Source organism: Sphaeramia orbicularis, chromosome 4, assembly GCF_902148855.1.
Source record: "Sphaeramia orbicularis chromosome 4, fSphaOr1.1, whole genome shotgun sequence".
NCBI classification, from domain to species: Eukaryota; Metazoa; Chordata; class Actinopteri; order Kurtiformes; family Apogonidae; genus Sphaeramia; species Sphaeramia orbicularis.
In genome coordinates, this window is record NC_043960.1 from 8,003,095 (window position 1) to 8,023,152 (window position 20,058).

At 35.8% G+C, this 20,058-nt stretch overlaps 1 protein-coding gene across 1 annotated transcript in view; it reads right to left on the reverse strand.

Annotated features, from left to right (window-relative positions):
* lepr (leptin receptor) overlaps nucleotides 1-20,058 on the reverse strand; it is a 75,197-nt gene that overhangs the window by 48,093 nt on the left and 7,046 nt on the right. The window contains exons 2-4 of the mRNA XM_030132989.1: nucleotides 16,356-16,412; nucleotides 13,405-13,460; nucleotides 8,150-8,350 (exon numbers count right to left, since the gene is read on the reverse strand). Of these exons, the coding sequence (XP_029988849.1) occupies nucleotides 8,150-8,350; nucleotides 13,405-13,460; nucleotides 16,356-16,369 (271 nt within the window). The 5' untranslated portion in view covers nucleotides 16,370-16,412. The remainder of the gene's footprint in view (nucleotides 1-8,149; nucleotides 8,351-13,404; nucleotides 13,461-16,355; nucleotides 16,413-20,058) is intronic.

Here is a 20,058-nt window from a genome sequence, read left to right on the forward strand (position 1 = left end):
AAGCAAATGATTCAATTTTGGTGGTGATTGGGGGGGATTTTTGTTTGTTTGTCTGCTAGTTAGGTAACTCAAAAAGTTATGGAAGGATTTTGATGAAATTTTTAGGAAATGTTGATACTGGCACAAGGAACAAATGATTCAATTTTGGTGGTGATCGTGGGAAGGGGGGACTGATCTGCCTTGGCGGAGGTGCTTTTCTAGTTATCTAGTTAAGTTGCCGTTTGTTGATCCACAGTTCTGACCTTGTTTGTTGGATTCCAAACAGATCTTTAGTTCAGCTACTGACAACATAAACCATACAGAAAACGGAGGTGATTTGTGGTTTTACTGTGGCTGTTTTCAGTCTAAAAACAGAGTTAAGCTAATGGAGCTATAATGTAAACTATCAGCTGATGCAGCACGTGAAGATTATAAGATACAGTGTTATTTCGATGGACTGTTAAAATAAGTGTCTATGAGTTTTTGTTTGAAGGAGAAAACTTGATACCGTAATACAGATGTGTATAAACAATGACCTTTATACTTTATTCAGTGAGTGATACAGTCTGTGGATACATAGCTTTGATTTGTGGGCGGTTTTGGTCTTACGTAAGTGTGTTCTGGTATGTGACTTCCCACTACCGGTGAGAGTTTGGAATATCATTACTACATATAACCATAGTAAGTGTACATCCTTGCAATCACTTGCTAACTAACAGACTGCTGAATTGTTACAAAAAATGTACAGTTGCAGAAAAAATTATTAGGCCATCAAAAGTCATCAAAAACAATGGTTATGCAATCCAGAACTAACTCCTGTGTGTATCATGTGACTAAAACAGACAGAAAAGAAAATATGGAATGTCTAAAAGCACTGTTTTTGTCAGTACAATGCCATAGATATTGATATAAGAACTGAAGTGATTCTGGTTATTATCAAGAAAACATGGAAAATGGATAGATATCAGCTCTGAAAGTAAACTCTTATGAGCTGTTTTTGTTGTTATCATTATATTTGTCCAAACAAATGTACTGTACCTTTAGTTGTACCAGGCATTAAAATGAACAAGAAATTGAAGAAAACAAGGATGGTCTAATATTTTTTTCCCGCAACCATAGGAGGATTATTAAAATAAAGAGCCAAGCATGTAATAACTGTCCTCACAAGTAATCACATTGTTTTACAACATAAATTTGCGAAGAATGTAAGAATGACCTATGTAGACCAATTACCACACAGGAAGTCCTGGACACCATTAAATCTTTACAGAACGGGAAAGCTCCCGGCCCGGACGGGTTTGGCCCCAAATTCTATAAGAAGATGGCAAACTCAGTCGTGAGACCTCTAACCAACATGTTTATTGAATGTCTTGAAAAGGACACGCTACCACCAACTTTAAATCTGGCTCACATCTCTCTGATTTTAACTCTTTCAATGCCATGGGCCGATTAAATCGGCTTTACGAATACAACCTTTAAAGTGCCACGGGCCGATCAGATCGGCTTTGGAGAACACGCCATATTTGTGTACAAACAAACCATCCACCCCCATTTCTTTCTCACATTTCAATGACGTTCTTTCAAATCTTCTTGCAAATTACGATCAATAATGAATCGGCTGTGTCCGGTACGTTTTGAATCTAAGCAGCAATCGGTCGGATGTTACCGAGCAGTTTTTGACCAAGGAAGAGTTCGCGTTTCGTTTTCTGCTTGGGAAATTTTATGAATGAATTTATGAATGAAATCATATGCAAATTACATGGCCATTTTGTAGTAATATCGTAAACACAGCGATCTGTCAAAACAGTCCCATCTGCTAGAAAATGAGTTCTGATGAGAATTCAGACTTCAATTATAAAAACAACGCGAAATACTGAAAAATGGCCACATTCTGTGGCACTTTTAAGGCTTATTAGCCCCTTAACTGTCTGGCACTGAAAGAGTTAAAGAAAGATAAGCCCTCTGATCAGTGTGCGTCTCACAGACCGATTAGCCTTCTCGGGGTTGACTGCAAGATACTATCAAAACTACTAGCTAGAAGACTGGAGGAAGTTCTACCTGTCTTAATTAAACCTGACCAGACAGGGTTTATTAAAAATAGATATTCCCACTCAAATGTCCGCAGGCTCCTGAATATAATATAATTTTCACATAATACAAAAAAAAAGGCCCTCGCCATCTCATTAGACGCTGAAAAGGTGTTTGACCGTGTGGAGTGGGAGTATCTTTTTGATGTCCTACATAAATTCGGTTTAGGCTCGAATTTCAATGAGTGGGTTAAACTATTATACAGATCTCCTACGGCTAGAGTTCTTGTAAATGACTCCAAGTCTGATGTCTTTCCCCTGAGTAGAGGTGCACGGCAAGGCTGCCCTCTCTCTCCACTACTATTCGCTCTTGCACTAGAGCCCCTAGCTGAGGTTATCAGGAGCCACCATGGGATAACTGGTATATCTATGGGAGGAAACGAAAATAGAATTTCACTCTATACTGATGATATTTTACTGTTCATTACCAATCCAGAGAGTTCTATTCCTATTTTGTTATCGATCACTCAGTTTGGTCAGATTTCAGGGTACAAAATTAATTATAGCAAGTCAGAGGCCCTACCACTGGGCGATTTTGGAGATCACGTAACCCTGGTTGATTTTCCTTTCAGATGGTCATCTTCTGGCTTTACTTACCTGGGTGTCAAAGTATCAGCAAATTTTAAAGAACTGTTTAAATTAAACTTTACACCAATCCTGGCAGCAGTCAAAAATGATCTTAGCAGGTGGTTTGATCTCCCTCTGTCATGGATGGGTAGAATTAGCTTAAAGATGAATGTGCTCCCAAGAATATTATACCCATTACAACATAAAATTGCATGTATGTTTCATACTGTTGTATTTATATAGAAGACTGAATCATTATGACATTCACATTCACAGTTTTATAGACTCACTGGTATAAAACACCTCTGCCATATGGAGTCATTAACCCACACCTGTGTGAGGGAAGGTTTGATGCTTAAAACAACAAAAAAGCACAACTACTATGACTAATACATAAGAACAATAAGAATGAGCAAAATGTCTGTGGGTAACTCTTTTCATTCCCATCAGAGCTCAACGTATGTTCAGAACAGCATCTGAATCACATTCTGAAGTGTCAAAAGGTTTCATAAAGCTGCCCTGGAGGCACAGTGTTGGCATTTAATGTTAATTATCATTAGTCAGACCCAAAGCCCAAAGGTCTAATGGCTAATCACCATTGATTGGAAGCCTCACAGCGTCTGTTAGATCGATGCAAACAAACAAATCCTTCCTCACATTCACCTCCACCCTCACAATGTCAACAATTACTTACTTTAAACTCAACGCCCCTGCTTTTCTGACTCCCACGCTGCTGTTTTTTCTAGAACAGGTCTCAAACATGCGGCTCGGGGGCCCAAAGCGGCCCACCAAAGGTTCCAATCCGGCCCATGGGATGAATTTGCAAAGTGCAAAAATTCCACAGTCAAGGCTGTTGAACTCATTTTAGTTCAGGTTCCACATACAGACCAGTATGATCTACAGTAAAATAATAACAGCAGAATAACATACAAAAAATAATGACTTCATGTCTTCTTCTCGGTTTGATGTGAAAAAAATATTACACTATGCCTATAAATAATAACAACTTCAAATATTTATCTTTGTTTTTGTGCAAAAAATAACATTAAATTATGAAAATAGTAACATTTACAAACTATCCTTTAAAAACAAAATGTGAATAACTTTAACAAATATGAACCTGAAATGTCTAAAGAAAATTAAGCACAATTTTAACTATTTTCTGCCTGTTCCTCAGTGTTTAGTGTCTTTGTAGATCTGATCCATAATGTACATGTAGAAATGACAAGTTGAAGTATAATATTGTAAAAATTGTACTTATTTTTCTAAAGAAATTTCAGTTTTTTCAGATTATTCACATCTTTTTTGTTTGGATAGTTTATAAAAGTAAGTATTTTCATAATTTCGTGGGTTTTTTTTTCACTAAAACAAAGACAAAAATCTGGAGTTGTCATTATTTATAGATTGTTATGTTATTATTTTACTGGTCCGGCCCACTTGAGATCAAATCGGGCTGAATGTGGTCCCTGAAAGAAAATGAGTTTGAGATCCCTGTTGTAGAGTAACAGTAGAACTAAGACTGGCTGCTTTGATTCCCTTTCCAGAAACAAGGAACCCTTGTACGCCAAGGCTATCTTCCGAAACCTGACTCACATGGTGGCCCACCCTGCAGCAGGCTGGAGGGGACGTGAATGAAAAGCCATTAAAGTGTAATGAGTCTGTTGGGGTGATGTTTAGGGTCGTCTCAGTTGTATGTGACAGAGCTTCAGGCGGACTCATCTGCTTTGTCGCTGTAATCCTGCTGTTTGTTCTGAGGCTTTTTAGAAAACAAACACTGCTCTGTGTTCCTTCATACACAGCTTTGATTAGAGGTCAGCCGCTACTGGCAGGATTTCTACGGGATCATATCAAAAACAACACTTTACAGGAAAAAGCTGATAGCCGGTTAATCAGCTGACATTTGACTTTATTAGAACTGAAATGGAGCTAAGTGTCTCAGTCAAAGAAACAAATACACTATATGGACAAAAGTATTGGGACACGATGAATACAGGTGTTTCATTTCTAACAGGGGTCTGGGATACAAAACCATATCGACAAATGTCAGAATGTAGTTTTATGTTGTGATAATATCATTGCATTGGTTAGTTTTATTTAACCCTTTCATGCATGAATTATTAGAACCTTTGTCGAGATCTTTTCTTGAGTGTTTTTATTCCTCATTAGGCATGAAAAAACAATGCAATCGAGGTTTTTTTTTTTTCATGGATTTACAAAAATGCCCACTTAGCTACACCATGCATTTTATTCTTGAAGCACAGAAACATGTATTTAAAACCCAATATCAGAAAGTGATATGAAAACAATGAAATAAAAACATTTTTAATGCTGCTAATCTGATGTTTTGTCACATTTTAACATACTCTAATACTTGTTATGACTCACTTGATTGATTTGATTGATTGATGTATTTATTTTGAATATGAATGTCAAAACAGAAGAAAATAAATAAACAAAACACTTAAACATAAGACATATAAAACATATTCGAAAAGGAGTAAGAAGAAGCATAACTTATAAAATCCCACCCCTTCTCCTTAAATAATTAATGACAGTAATAATCTTCCTAGTTCATGGAGATAATATACAAAAAAAAAAAAAACTGTTTGTTTTTTTAAAAAAAACCTGTTAATTACAGTCTAACAATTAACAATTGATTTACACTCAAACATATCACTGCAGATCAGGTTTATCAAGAACAGGAAAGTTACAGTAATGGGATGAATGTCAGTGTATTGGATGGTGCATAAGTGTCCACTGTGTTGGCTGATTATGAAACTAAAACAACAAAACCTGTGAATATACAAGAGAACAGCTGTAGAATAACTGTCCACTGGAGTGAACACTATGCATGAAAGGGTTAAATTCTTATCTTTGCTCCCAAAATTCCTCAGAAATGATTTTTACTTATGGACAAAACATTCTTATTTACTAATAATAATAATAATATTAGTCCCCGTGACCTTTGTGAGGATAAAGCAGGTTCAGATGATGACTGACTGAATAATATTAGTCATCAGCCACCATCGGAGTCAAGTTTTGTCAGTACTGATAGCTTGTAAAACATCCAACATTACCAAGTAACCAGTCAATCAAGTTTCAACGTGTGTCCTGTAAAAACACTTGAAATACACATTATGAAAAAAGTGATCACTAGGAAATGGTTGACAGAAAAGACACCCTCGCTGGATGAATGGAAGGACCTTGTTAAAGAAATCGCTCAAATGGAAGAACTCACCTTTCCACTAAGACTGGACCATGACAAATTCAAGGAATGCTGGAGACCGTGGATAGACTTTATAAATACTTAAAAAGAACATACTTGACGCCCATTGCTCAACTGCTACTCAATTGTTCTCTTTGTTTGTTTGTTTTTTTTTTTGTTTTGTTTGTTTTTTGTCTTGTTTTATAAAAAAACAAAACTATCAATGTATAAAATATGTAAATCTTGCATTGTAAACCAAATAAAAAATTGAATTAAAAAAAAAGAAATACAAATTATGTACAGGGACATGTGTTAGCAAGTAGAATTGTTGTAGTCTGCAATAAGCCCTAATTTACACGATGATTTCACTGTCTTTGCAATATTTTTTACAATGAAAACTGTGAGGTAGTTCCTTGTAGTAGTAGTAGTAATAGTAGTAGTAGTAGTTTTATTTCGAGCACATATAATCATCAGATAACAAAGAACCATACAACATGGTCAAACAAAATTTTTCTGCGCTCAAAAAGGAGTGGGAAGAAGTATAGCTTATTGACTCCCACCCCCTTTTTACAAACTAATAATCAAACTAAATCCGCTTCCTTTGCTTTGTTGACACATTTCCCTCTGTATATTTTTACAATAAACACAAAACATCCATACAAACCATTCACACACACTTTTTTGATCACCTCACATACAATCAGATTTGCGTAATCAACCATTTTTAATATAAACTATAATATTTATATGCACTTTAAATATCCACTACAAATACAATGATCAATCAATGTGATAATATCTTCTTATCTTGATAACCAATTAATTACAATAATATCTTATTTTATGCGTACTTCTATGTTATAACTAGATATTCTGATTCTGTTGGGTTTCTGTAAATTGGCTTAGAGTCTGGTTTTGACCAACTCTATATATAAAGTGTCATGAAATAACTTTTTTGTTGTGATCTGGCACTATATAAATAAAATCTGACTGATTGAGTGATTTGATTGGTTTTCCCCTGTAAGTTGCTTTAGAAAAAAGCGTCTGCCGAAAAAAAAAAAAAAGAGAGAAAAAGAGAAAAAGATATTCACTTATTCAGATAATGTTCTATATTTTGTTATTATAGTGGATTTCTACATCCTTTTAAATGCACAAATTGAAGAAGACGTTTTTAAGTTTTGCTCCAGATTATTCTACAGATGTACCCCTCTAACAGAGATATTGTAGAGACTGTAAATATAAATGCATGAAGCTATAATACAGAACATTACCATGTTAAATAAGCTCCATGTTCTACACTACCTCGTCTGACTCATTACAGAGTTTTCATAAGCTATGGTAGTGGAAAAAAAAAGTTAATTCACAACATCATCTACTATTACATGTCATTGTTTTGACTAAGCGACCCTTTGCAGAAGAAATTACAGACCGCGTGTTTAAATTTAATGAAACACGCTTTGGTTTATTATGCGTCTTTCATTATGTATAACACTACAGCTGCTGTGTTAAAAACTAAATTCTAATTCATCACAGCTTGTTCAGAGACTCTTTATGAAACTTATGCAAATTCTATGAGCCTGTGCAGCATAATCTGTGAATCTGTGAAGAAAACAACTGCTTGTTTGTGCAGAGATGTTTATTGTAGTTACATATATTTTAACCTGTTAAACCCTGACCATATTTTCAGGGCAAAAACACCTAAAAAGACATACCCAAAGTAAATGAAGAATTACTTCACATTAATAAGGTTCATATGGATGTTCTTGGTGTCTATGGACATTTACAGACCTCACAGAATCTATTCCCATTGTCTAAAATATTGTATCTATTACTATGCCTGAGTAAACTGTAACAAACTGAAAGAGAAATTAGAATTTTTTATCCTCACCTGGTTTTTTTTTCGGCTGGATTGATGACGATATGCATAAATTAATTGTTCGTGTCGGAGATTTTTAATAGCGTATATTTCACCCCACAAAGACTAAAAATCATGTTTGAATATTAAAGTTTGCACTAAAATACACTTCTGATGTACTTTTATTAACATTAGGGTCTAAACTTTGAGCAAAAGTTGAAAAAAACATTCATTGTCCTGATTTATTTTATTTTTATAGTAGATGAATATTAATATAATTTTTTCGGCCCGTGGGTGGGCTGATAGGGCTAAAGGGGTTAAGATGTGAGTAGTTTCGGAGGGTAAACAAAGGCAGTTTTCCACCTTTACCAGCTCTTCAACAAAAATGGCGAACATGCATTTTACAGTCATCGCTGATGGATATTAGTGAATTTATGGTGTTTAACAGACTCTTACCTCCAGAGGGGTGTGATTCAGTTGTCCAACTACTGAAGTTACAGCGAGGCTGGAGTGGGAGGTTTGATTCAGACTGGTTCGTATATGCTCTGTGGGTGCTGTTCTTCTCTGTGTCAAGATGCACTGTTGGTGAGTCACAGCACAGCTCAGCACGCCAAGGGAGGTCCAGGGCATGAAGACTGGGATCTAAACACTGAGTGCCTGGACACAGAGAGGGGAGGGGGTTAACCTGGGGTCATTACATATCAAACTAGAAGCACTCGGAGAGCGCAGACCTCCGCCAAGGCTGATCAGTGCCCCCCCCCGTCAAGGAGGTTATGTTTTTGCCAGGGTTTGTTTGTCTGTCCGTTAGTGTGCAACATAACTCAAAAAGTTATGGACAGATTTTGATGAAATTTTCTGGTCTGCCCCCCCCACATGGGCCCCCCCACCCCTGATCACCACCAAAATGTAATCATTTCTTCCTTATCCCATTTCCAACAAACCCTGAAAATGTCATCAAAATCTGTCCATAACTTTTTGAGTTATGTTGCACACTAACGGACAGACAAACAAACAAACAGACAAACAAACAAACCCTGGCAAAAACATAACCTCCTTGGTGGAGGTAATTAGGACACATCACACCAGTGGTTCCCAACCTTTTTTGGCTTGTAACCTCATTTTAACATCACAAATTTCTGGCAACCCCGGAGACATTTTTTGCAAAAATTTATTTGTTTTTGTAATAGTTTGCTATACTATGTTGCGAATAAATGTTAATTTTAGCTGACGTTTAGTCTATATAATGTATATTATTATGGACAGAGGCAGAAAAGCCAGGTGTAGATTACTGCACAAAGGGAGAATTTTATTTTCCTTGGTCAGGATATGTACAGGGTGGGGAAGCAAAATACAATATTTTGAGGCAGGGATTGGAAGACAGTGTATGACCAATTAGTTTATTGAAAGTCATGAGAATTTATTTGCCACAAGAAAATTGACATAATAGAAAATGTTTTTATTCTATGTGTCCTCCTTCTTTCTCAATAACTGCCTTCACACGCTTCCTGAAACTTGCGCAAGTGTTCCTCAAATATTGGGGTGACAGCTTCTCCCATTCTTCTTTAATAGTATCTTCCAGACTTTCTCGTAATAGTTTTGCTCATAGTCATTCTCTTCTTTCCATTATAAACAGTCTTTATGGACACTCCAACTATTTTTGAAATCTCCTTTGGTGTGACGAGTGCATTCAGCAAATCACACACTCTTTGACGTTTGCTTTCCTGATTACTCATATGGGCAAAAGTTTCTGAAAAGGTATGGATAATAGTGTTAGGTATGATTATGACATCAATATATGTTTGGTTTCAAAACAATTGATGTAGTGCCTGCTGAGAAAAAACAACTAAATGTTCATTGTAAATTTTGCTTCCCCACCCTGTACAGTCAGTCTAGCTTGGATTTACAAGGCTGACAATTAATACTGAAAAAACAAGAACTCAAACTATGAATTATGAAAGAGCTGCAGCATCTGAAACTGACCACAATGAACATTTGACAGATAAACAGAACCACAGTGCTTCAGTTATAAGTTATACAAGTTTTTTTTGGTTTTCTTTTTTTTATCAATTACTAGAAATTTCAGGTGACCCCACGGTTGAAAAACATTGCTTTACACCATCTCCTGAAGTGTTTTATTTTTAATCTCATGCTCCATTAAGTTGAGAATACACACCCCTAACTGAGACGGACCTTAATGACGAAGACCTGGGATGAGGTGGGATGGGGGGGCAGTACATTTACTATTGAGATAACATGCTGGTTTTAGGAAAGCAGCAGCAAAAACAGCGCTGGAAACAAACTTTATTCTGATATGGATACTTATACATTGTGAGGAATAACACTGACTAACGCCCCCCATTTGTGCCTCAGCGCCGCCACCCCCCCCCCCCCCCCCCCCCTTCCAGCTTTCTCCTTCCCAACACCCCCTAGGGAGTGGTACCGCCCCCTTTGAGAAACACGTAGCTATCCCAAAAATTGAATGCTACGAGACAAGTGCACATTTAAAAGGTTATGCAATGTTCCTGTTCCTTCACACAGGAATTATGTGATGGTGGCAGGGCAGGTTTAGCTGTTTTTAGTTTATGCTCCATAAAATATTTGGACTATGATCATCTATTTCTGCGTCATCTTGTTTTAGTCTGCAGCAGTAGAGTTTTGTCACAGTAGGCGTGCACATTGCAAACATTTCCGGAGTATCAAAGAAAGAACCACCAAACTGGTCAACAGCTTCATTCCACAAGCTGTGAGAATGCTGAACTGCACACACTTTTTAAGGATTAGTGTTTTTTCATGCATGCGCAATGCAAACCAAAGGCTAATGCGCTGGTCTTTACTCCTTCAAGACTTTAGTTTACACATCTGTCACAAGAAAGGAGCTGATAATGTTATGGCAGATGCTTTGTCCAGATCTATGTTGACCTAGATCCCATACAGAATAGGAATTTAACACAGTAGGGGAGTGTTAAATTCTTGGGGTGGGAGGTGTTAAGGGTTAGTGTTTTTTTTATTCTGTAGTGTGCTGTGTCATTTGTGATTTCTGTTCTCTTCCTTGTGTGGGTGTGTGTTCTGTTTTTCCCTCCAACAGATAGTGGTTAATGGAGGATGAGCTGCAGGTGTGCTGTTGCTCTGCTGGCTGCAGGTGATTGGTGCTTCAGAAATGAGCTGGGAAATTTAAAGCCTCTCATTCCATCCCCCCCATCTGTGCAGACCAGCCTGTTGTAATTTTTGTTAGAACTTTGTGAAATCAGCTTTAGAAGGAGGGAATCTTTTTCTTTATGTCTTGTTAGGTAAGATTGATGTATTTTGGTTTCCTTCATTTGTGTTTGTAGATTATTATGATACCCTACCTGATTTAATTTTCCTTTTTTTGTAAATAAATATCTCATATTGCAGTGGCATGGTTGCTGGTCATTTTGTTAATTTGCTCCTGTTTGTTAAGGGACATGGAGGGAGGGGAGTCTCACACCATGTTGCATCTCGGTAATCCCTAGACCGAGCGTAACACACTCTACATTTTAATCGAGGTTTAGTATTTTAATCTTATTTTAGTATTTTAACTTTAGCTTCAGTGTTTAACTTATTTATTATTCCAAGGTTGTAATTGTGGTTGTTTGTTTGGATCCTGGGGAAACGCTCTTTCATTTTGTCTGTCGTGTCAAAATGACAATAAACTTGATTTGATTTTGTTTGATTTGATTTGATTAGATTTGTAAAAGCAGCAAAGCGCAGGTGTTACTGGTAACATTAACTAAAGATCTGCTCTGGTGACGTTTCCCCAGGACACTATTCTCATAAACCGGTGGGCGCAGTTTCAAAGCCTGAAAATGAAAGACATGTACACTACAAACAAAAAGTTAAGGATATTTTTAATTTCTGGGCTGTTTTTTTTCAGTTGGGATTCTTGCACAGCGCTTTATACTTTTTTGTGTGTGAATTGAAACACATTTTTTTTAGGGCTGTGTATTGGCAAGAATCTGGCGATACAATACAAATCGCAATACTAGGACACGATATGTCACAATATATCATGATACTGTTAAAAAGGCAATTTTTTGTTTATTTCTTTTTTTTAATGATTATTTCCTTGAAGAATTGAATTACACCAGAAATATGCACAAATACTAAACACATTTTTATTTGATCAGAACAGGATCTAATGCTATATCACAAAATTTTCCTCTGTTACAACTTAAATTCTGTTTTACAGACATTACAGTTTAAGATCCTGTTCAAATGTTCATATTCTATTAATTTATAACTAACATCATAACATTATTTTTGTGAAATCCCAACAAAGGAACTAACATTATTTCATAAAAGAGTGTTAAATAATAATAAATAAATTATAAACAAAAAAGAAAAACAAAAAAAAAAAACTAAAATGAACTTCCACAATATCTGCATTTGAATAAACACCTAAAAATATCAATACAGTACTTTTTAATATCGATACAGTATTGTGAAGTGAAATATCGCGATATATTGCAGAACCGATATTTTCTTATACCCCTAGACATAGTTTTATTTACAAATGGCAAAAATGACAAAAAAAAGCCAAAAAAAAGAGAAATATCCTTAACTCATTTGTAGTGTATGTGATGCAGCTCTTTGTAATGCCACCAGTTCCACCTGTGTGTTTTTTTTTAACTTAAGAAGTCAAAACACCTGCTGTGATAAACGTCTACGACAACAACCAAGTGTCAAAAAGTGTTAGAAGAAGAAAGTGAAGTCAAGGTGAAAGCGTGTTTGTCAGGGATAAGACATTGTCAAGGAGGATTACAGTTCTTACTGACACCTCAAACAACATGAGACACATGAGGTGTTTATTTTTAGATATTTATTGCGAGTCACTGTGCTATTGTGTTTTAGTTCTTTTTTTAAATTTTTTTACTGCTTATATCTTATATCTTTTTACTCTTTATTGTACCTTTTAACCTTTTGGGCTTACACTCTGAGAGAAGAATTCCTATGTGACAAAAACAAGTGCACAAACGGAAAATAAATGTTATCTTTAACTTTATCTTAATACTAATACGAATAATAATAATAATAATAATAATACATTTTATTTATAGGCGCCTTTCAGGACACTCAAGGTCACAATACAAAGTTGTTAAAAATAAATAAAACACAATTAAAATTACATATATACATATATAAAACACATAGATACATAAAATGGCAATAGATAAAAGTGAAACTATGGAATTGAGTAGGCCTGTCTGAATAAATAAGTCTTAAGCTGGGATTTGAAGGTGGTAATAGAATCACAGTTCTTCCCACATTCTATGGAAATCTGTGTCAAAATCAATTAAAATTATTAATGTGAAATGCTGCTGCAAAATGGATAGTCTATCATTGATATATACAGCAATTTTGTGTTTTTTGCATAGTCAGAATTTAATCTGATATGTGAGGATTTTTGAGTTACTTATGGAATCTGACAGGAATTTAGGGGTTGGTAGAAGGATGGAGTAAGAGGTCGGGAGATTATAAGTTAAACTTCATCCCGCTCCTTCTCGAATGGTTTCTTTTCCTTTTTTTTACAATTATTTTGTTGTTTGATTTTATTGCAATTATTCAAAATAGATAAATAAACAAACAAAAAAATGCGAGCAGTGTTTTCGTACAATAACATAGCTAAAAGAAGCCAGAAGAAGCCACGGCACATGCTGAGAGGCCACAGCTGTTCTACTGGATGTGGAACTCACCATGGGAGATCAGCAAAACATGCATGAGGAGGACTGTCCACGTCAAAGACCGCTCCCTGTTATGAGAAACAAACAGCGTTAAAGCCAGAGAACATGAGGCGAATTCAGGGGGAAACCTGGAAACAGCTGTCTAAGGAGTAAAATACAAATCTGGAGATATACATGAAAGACAGAAGCATTCTGTGTTTCCAATAAGTGAGAAGATTCATTTTTTATGAAAACCAAATATCACGTGAGGTCAGTGAACCGTTTAGGGTTAGTTGGAACTGAATCTCACCTCAGATGACGGTGATGATAACCTTTGCTGGGTGGAGTATTTGCATTACCACGGAAAGCGAACAGGTATAAGAAGGAAAAGCAGTGGGAGGTGTAAACCGTAAGTTCCATTGAACCGAAGAAGCCAACAGTACAGTGTAATGACTCATCTGACTGACAAAGACTCTCCTGTGATGCACTTCCTTGTTTTGTCATAGGACAATTCCAACATTATGCACCAGGAAAAAATAACTAAATATCACAGTACTTTATTTCCATAGTTATCCCAGATGCATCTGTGGCTGTTTCCAGTGGAGTCATGTGGATATTTATAGACTTTATTGTGGAAATACTGAATGATGTTGGCAATTTTAGCAACTTCAGATTTGGTCTTTAGTATAATAACTGAACCCTGACCCCAGTTTAAGGTTTGTATTGGGAGTATCTACACATATCTGATTGATTTTGATTTCATTGGTTTGTTTATTTTATTTCGAATATGACCTTAAAACCAAAAAACACTAGAAAATTTAATACAAAAAGAAAACATATCCAGCAAATCAGGCAATTTTTAGGTTACAGAGGAATCTGAGTCAAAGTAAAGAATAAGGCATTACTATAATGTTGGCACGAATAGAATAGAATAGAATAGAATAGAATAAAGTAGAATAGAATAGAACAGAATATAGAACAGAGTAAAGTAGAATAGAATAGAATAGAATAGAATAGAATAGAATAGAATAGAGTTGAGAATAGAATAGAATAGAATAGAATAGAATATAGAACAGGATAGAATAGAATAGAATAGAATAGAATAGAATAGAATAGAATAGAATAGAATACACTCAGACTACAGGCAAATGTGGACCAAATCAGATTTTTTTTTTGCCCATATGTGACCTGTATCCAATCTGTTAAAGACAGTTTGAGCAGCACTAATCCGTTTTTTTCAAATCCAACCCAGACCACTTTCATATGTGGTCCTAAATCTGATACGTATCTGATATTTTCCAATACGACTTCAGTCTGAACGCCCAGGTCGCATTTATCCGACCTTTACATCAATGAAATGCGACAGATGTCACAATTCTGCGACACAGGAGGAGGAGCGACGGGGAAAACATATTTACTTCCGTAAACACAGTGCGTACCTATGTGGTCACATATTATATCAGGACCTCTTTTGTGCATGCAGGTCACTTCAGAGTCACATTTAGTTCATGCTCAAAACTGATAGAAGTCGTATTTAATGTGTAACGTGAGCAAACACACAAAAAAATCGGATTTCACCAAAAAATCCAAATTGGGCATTAAGACCTGCTGTCTGAACGTAGCCTTAGGATAGCCTTTATTGTCATTGTGTGTACATTGAAAATAGGAGTGCGACTCCAGTTAGTGCAACAATATTAACAAAACACCAGTGCTTTAGAAATAAAAACAGGGCTGCAGATATGTGAATCAATATGAGTTCATTCCAATGTGTGTAAATGGAGCAAACATTTAACCACTTTTTTAGCATCTTCCTTGGGTCTGTGAGATCTGACAGAATAAAAATTGACCATTGTTAAAGACTGATGTGATAGCAACAGCAGCGAAAAAACTGCAGATAAAACTGAAAAAGAATGATGTGCATCTGAAATGAACTATCTTTGAATTTTTTAGAAACCAGATAACTATTAAACTGAGCATCCAAGTCAAAGTAATGCTGCATTACAGGCCGTTTTTTGAGCCCGTAATTCCCGATTTCAAACCACGACTCACGACTTTGTAACGTTCCTGGCAAGTCACGCCAAACTGCCTGAGCGCAAGGAATTGTAGGAGCTAGATGTAAACAAACCAGCATGGTGGACCGTATGTTATGCTCATTTACAATCATTTCTATCGCCAAAAGTGTTTGCTCTTTGCTTATTTGAGGGAAACAGAAGAGTAAAAACAGTGCATAAGGCAAGAGAAGCTGTCATACCTTTTATGTTATTTGTATATTTGGATATGTATTTAGTATTAATTTATTCTTGCACTAAATGGACTGAAAACTAGCTAACGCTAGAGTAGCTGCTGATTATGCAGAACATTTGCAGATAAAGAATGTCAGAGCAATACCTTGTTTTTATAAACAATGTGTATAAACACCACATCCATGGGGGCCGCCATTGCTACATGACGTCAGAACTCGGAACTGGGAGTACATCGATCTAGTACAAGTTCACGGGTGGGAAGTCACGGGTTTGACTGACATTCCAGTGCATTTTCACCAGTAGAAGGTTGGAAAAACACGAGTTACAAGTGGCCTGGAACGCAGCATTAATCTTGGAAAAAACTTGTTTGATGTTGAATTATTCATGCATCTGAAACAAAGGTCACACAGAATATAAAAATTTTCAGCAAAATGTACCTCAGCTGTGAGTAAATATCACCTGCAAATGAACACAGGTACATGTACAGACTGTTCTGTGCTCAGTAGTAACATTTTAAATTCTTCTTCTTCTCTATAAATTAAGTGCTGTACCTTTTTCTGGTTTGTCAAACTCATATTCCCTGAGACTGAATAGCAGCTGCATTTATCACCACATTCATCTTACGGACAGGAAGACTTCCAACAGAGTTCAACCTAAATGTTTATGTTTTTCCTCTCAGTGTGAAATCATATCAACCACTGGATGTTGATATCAGATTTGTGTCTGTTCTGCAATACTTACATTTTAGTCTTCATAGTGAGATCATGGCCGTGGTGGGCTTCGACTGGGGTGAAATCACTGAGGGCAGACAGAGAAAACAGGAGGGTTCAGGAGGTGGGCATGTATTCAAATTTAGTGCGAGACTGGAAGAGAAATGTGTCGTGTTTGGAATAAATGGAGAGTACTTTGAATTCAGTGAAATAATAGCACTAGAAGTTTTGTTTAAAAAAGCTCACAGTTGCATATAATGATTCCATGAGAATACTCTTTAAAAAAACCTTGATGGACTAGTGCACGTGAGTTATTTTGCGATGCAGGAGTTAACACTTTTCAGGCTCTTACGAGAAACTTGATGTACAAATTGATCTGTCGATTGACCGATTCTCAGAATTCCATCATAATTCTTTTGACAAATCCCAGTCACAGCTCGGTGCCATACCAGTCATCCTTGTGGCGACACTGGTACAGTTGTCTTTTATAATATTGGTGACGTTATGTCTATGTTTTTTTTTTTGTTTTTTTTATTTGTTGCTTGTTTGTTTGTTTTTAAATGGACTCCCAAGTCTGGAAATAAAGATGATGATGATGATTTTAATTAACAACAAAGCTGCAAGAACAAAAACATAATGTGCTGAACAATGCCTACTTGTATAGAATTTTAATAACTGCTGGCGAAAAGGCTGTGACCAGGCACTGGCTCCAACCTGAACCACCTAATCTGGAAAAATGGGTTGATATTGTGAATGAAATTTACCAGATGGAAAGACTAACCTTATCCCTTAAATTGAAAATGAACAAATTTTCAAATCTATGGTCAAAGTGGATATTTTTTGTTTACACTTACCAAACACAATCTATTGGAACCCTAAATGTACAAGAAATGACAATATAATGACAAAGTATCTGGAATTGTTTTGTTTTTTGTGTAATTAATTAATTCTACTTTTCATACATTTTTTTTTTTCTTTAGAGAGAGGAGGTCAAAGTCTCTTGGTCTTTCATATGTGTTTTCTTTATGTAACAATGCATCCATTGTTCATTGTTCAATTGTTTTGTTTATTAACAAAAAAAAAAAAAAAAAAGAAAAACTGAAATGTTGAGACTGGAAACTTTGGTCATTGGTCACATACTTGTTACGTGACCACAATGTAACTTAAATGTATATTGAACTTTTCTCAATATTTCTAAATAAAAATCTGAAAAAAAAAAAAAGAAAAAAAAAAACATAATGTGCTGTGTACTTTTAATCCCCCTCGGCCAAATATAGCGTAAGGTTCTGTTGAAAGTTACTGCCCTATAATTTAGATTACATTATCGTTGTGTAAAACTTATTACATACATATTTAGATGTGAAAGTGCTCAGATATTATAACTGTACAAGGCCATTTGACCTTGAAAAGGTAGGTCAAGGTCACTGATTTTCAATAGGCTTCTGCTCCCTGCCAACATGCACCCGCAGTATAAATCAGGTGCAGATATGTCAATGCATTCTTCAGATAATGCGATTACGTCGTTGAATGGACTAGGGCAAATATCCACTGGCGACCAAAAGCATCTACTGATCTCAACTGTTCATCCACTAATCCTATCAATCCATGTAAATAATTGGTGTAAAATACAGTTTATCATCTTTTCACGGTCATCAGATGTGAACTATTTGGACGTTCAGAGGCTCCGTAGTTACCATGGAAACACCGTCATCTTCTACAACATTGATTCTCCTGTAAAACCCATAGAGTTGGATCAATGACAGTGGATGGACACCCTGGGTTTACGTATAATTTACTGGAAAAAGTCACTATTTTTAAAATCTAATTTTCACAAAAAGATAATGTAAAGTTATTTTATTCAATTTGGCAGCCCTTTATAAATTACTTTAATTTTTTTTTTTTTTTTTAGTGATAGTTAACAAGACAATGTGGACAGAAAAAATACAACACTTAAACAAATGGAAACTCAAACAAATAAACAAGATGAATGAAACAATACAATGAAAAAGATCATAAACGTAAACAGCAACTAAACAATATAGCTTGGTTAGGGGCGATAGGGAAAAAGGGAAGAGGGGAGTGTGAATGAAAGTGAGAAAGAGAGAGGGGGGCATGAGGGCGAAAATAAGAATTGTTGTAATAATACAAGAATGTATACAATAATAATAATAATAATAACACCAGTAGACTAATTTGCTAGTATTATTGTGGCAGTGGTAGCGGCAGAGGCAGTCACAATACAACGAGTTAAATAATTTAATATTTGTAATAATGTCTTTGTATCAGTTACTGTTTTGAGTTTATATGAATCAATTTAAATTAATATGGCTATTACTTTAATTCTAATATTAAGTAAGTAGGCAGACCCCCCCCCTTTTATTTTTTTATGTGTGTATGTGTGTGTACATGTGAGTGCAGGTGTAGTGTTCTTGTTCTGACATCACATATATTGGATAGGATACTGTATATGACTTTTTTATATCGTCATTGTTCTAATTTCAATTTTTAAAAAAGTGAGTTTTTTCTGTTTTAATATCTTTGACCTTTGACTTTACTCTGAGCTTTTACGAACATCTACATGATCAGTCGATTAAACATAGGAAAATACACAATTTCTACTGGAAAAGATGCACAATTTAGAGGATAATATTATAATAAATGGTGATAAATCATTTAGGAAAGGTTAAATAGAGAGAAAAATAAATTTGGGAACTGCCATAAAAGTCCCACTGGGTCCTTAATGGTTAAAGCTTTTCTCAGACACATTTTATCACAGAGGCAGACACCTCACACTTATCGAAGCACCACCCACCCTCTGTCACTGTCCTCGTCACTGATAAAACCCTCCAGCTGTTCAGTCATTCACAAAAGCAGAACTCCGAGGCAGAATCAAACCGTTTCTCCTCTTTGGAGCTCATCAATATTTGCCAAAAAGCATTTCCAAAACTGACAGCCGTGACTAATCATCCTCAACACTTTTATTTCATTTCTGCTATGATTTGGAGTCACAGCTTTATTGCGTTTTCCTTTTTTTTTTTACTTCCCATTGCTTCTTATACTAATCTATTTGTTAATGAGGAACACAGCAGGTAGTGATGAACAACACAGTGGATGAGATGTAGTATGTTCATACAGAAGCTGCAACATTTAACTGAAGTGTGTGACATGTGATAAGGTGATCATTTGTAAATCCACCTGTGAATGTTTGTTCAGTGATGTGAAAGAAGCCGTTAACGTCCATGCCTTTATCTCATATCTAACCCACTGGAAACAATCACAGATATGGGTATAGGAGGTAAAGTAACATCAGATATGACTAAATTGTGATGAGTTTAACCCATAAAGACCCAAACAGCCACTGGTAACCAAACCATCTACTGATCTAAACTGTTTAATACCTGTTCATCCACTAATCCTATCAATATCAAAGATGACAAACTGCATTTTATCTTAATTATTTACATGTAATATTGGGATTAATGTCTCAAAAGTTATTAATCTCCACCGTCGACCAACACTATCTACTGATCTGAACTGTTAATTAACTGTTCATCCACTAATCCTATCAATACATGTCAATAATTGGTGTAAAATACAGTTTGTCATCTTTTCATGGTCATCAGATATGACCCGTTTGGATGTTCAGAGACTCTGTAGTTACCATGGAAACACCATCATCTTCTACAACATTGATTCACCAGTACAACCCATGGAGTTGGATCAATAACAGTGGA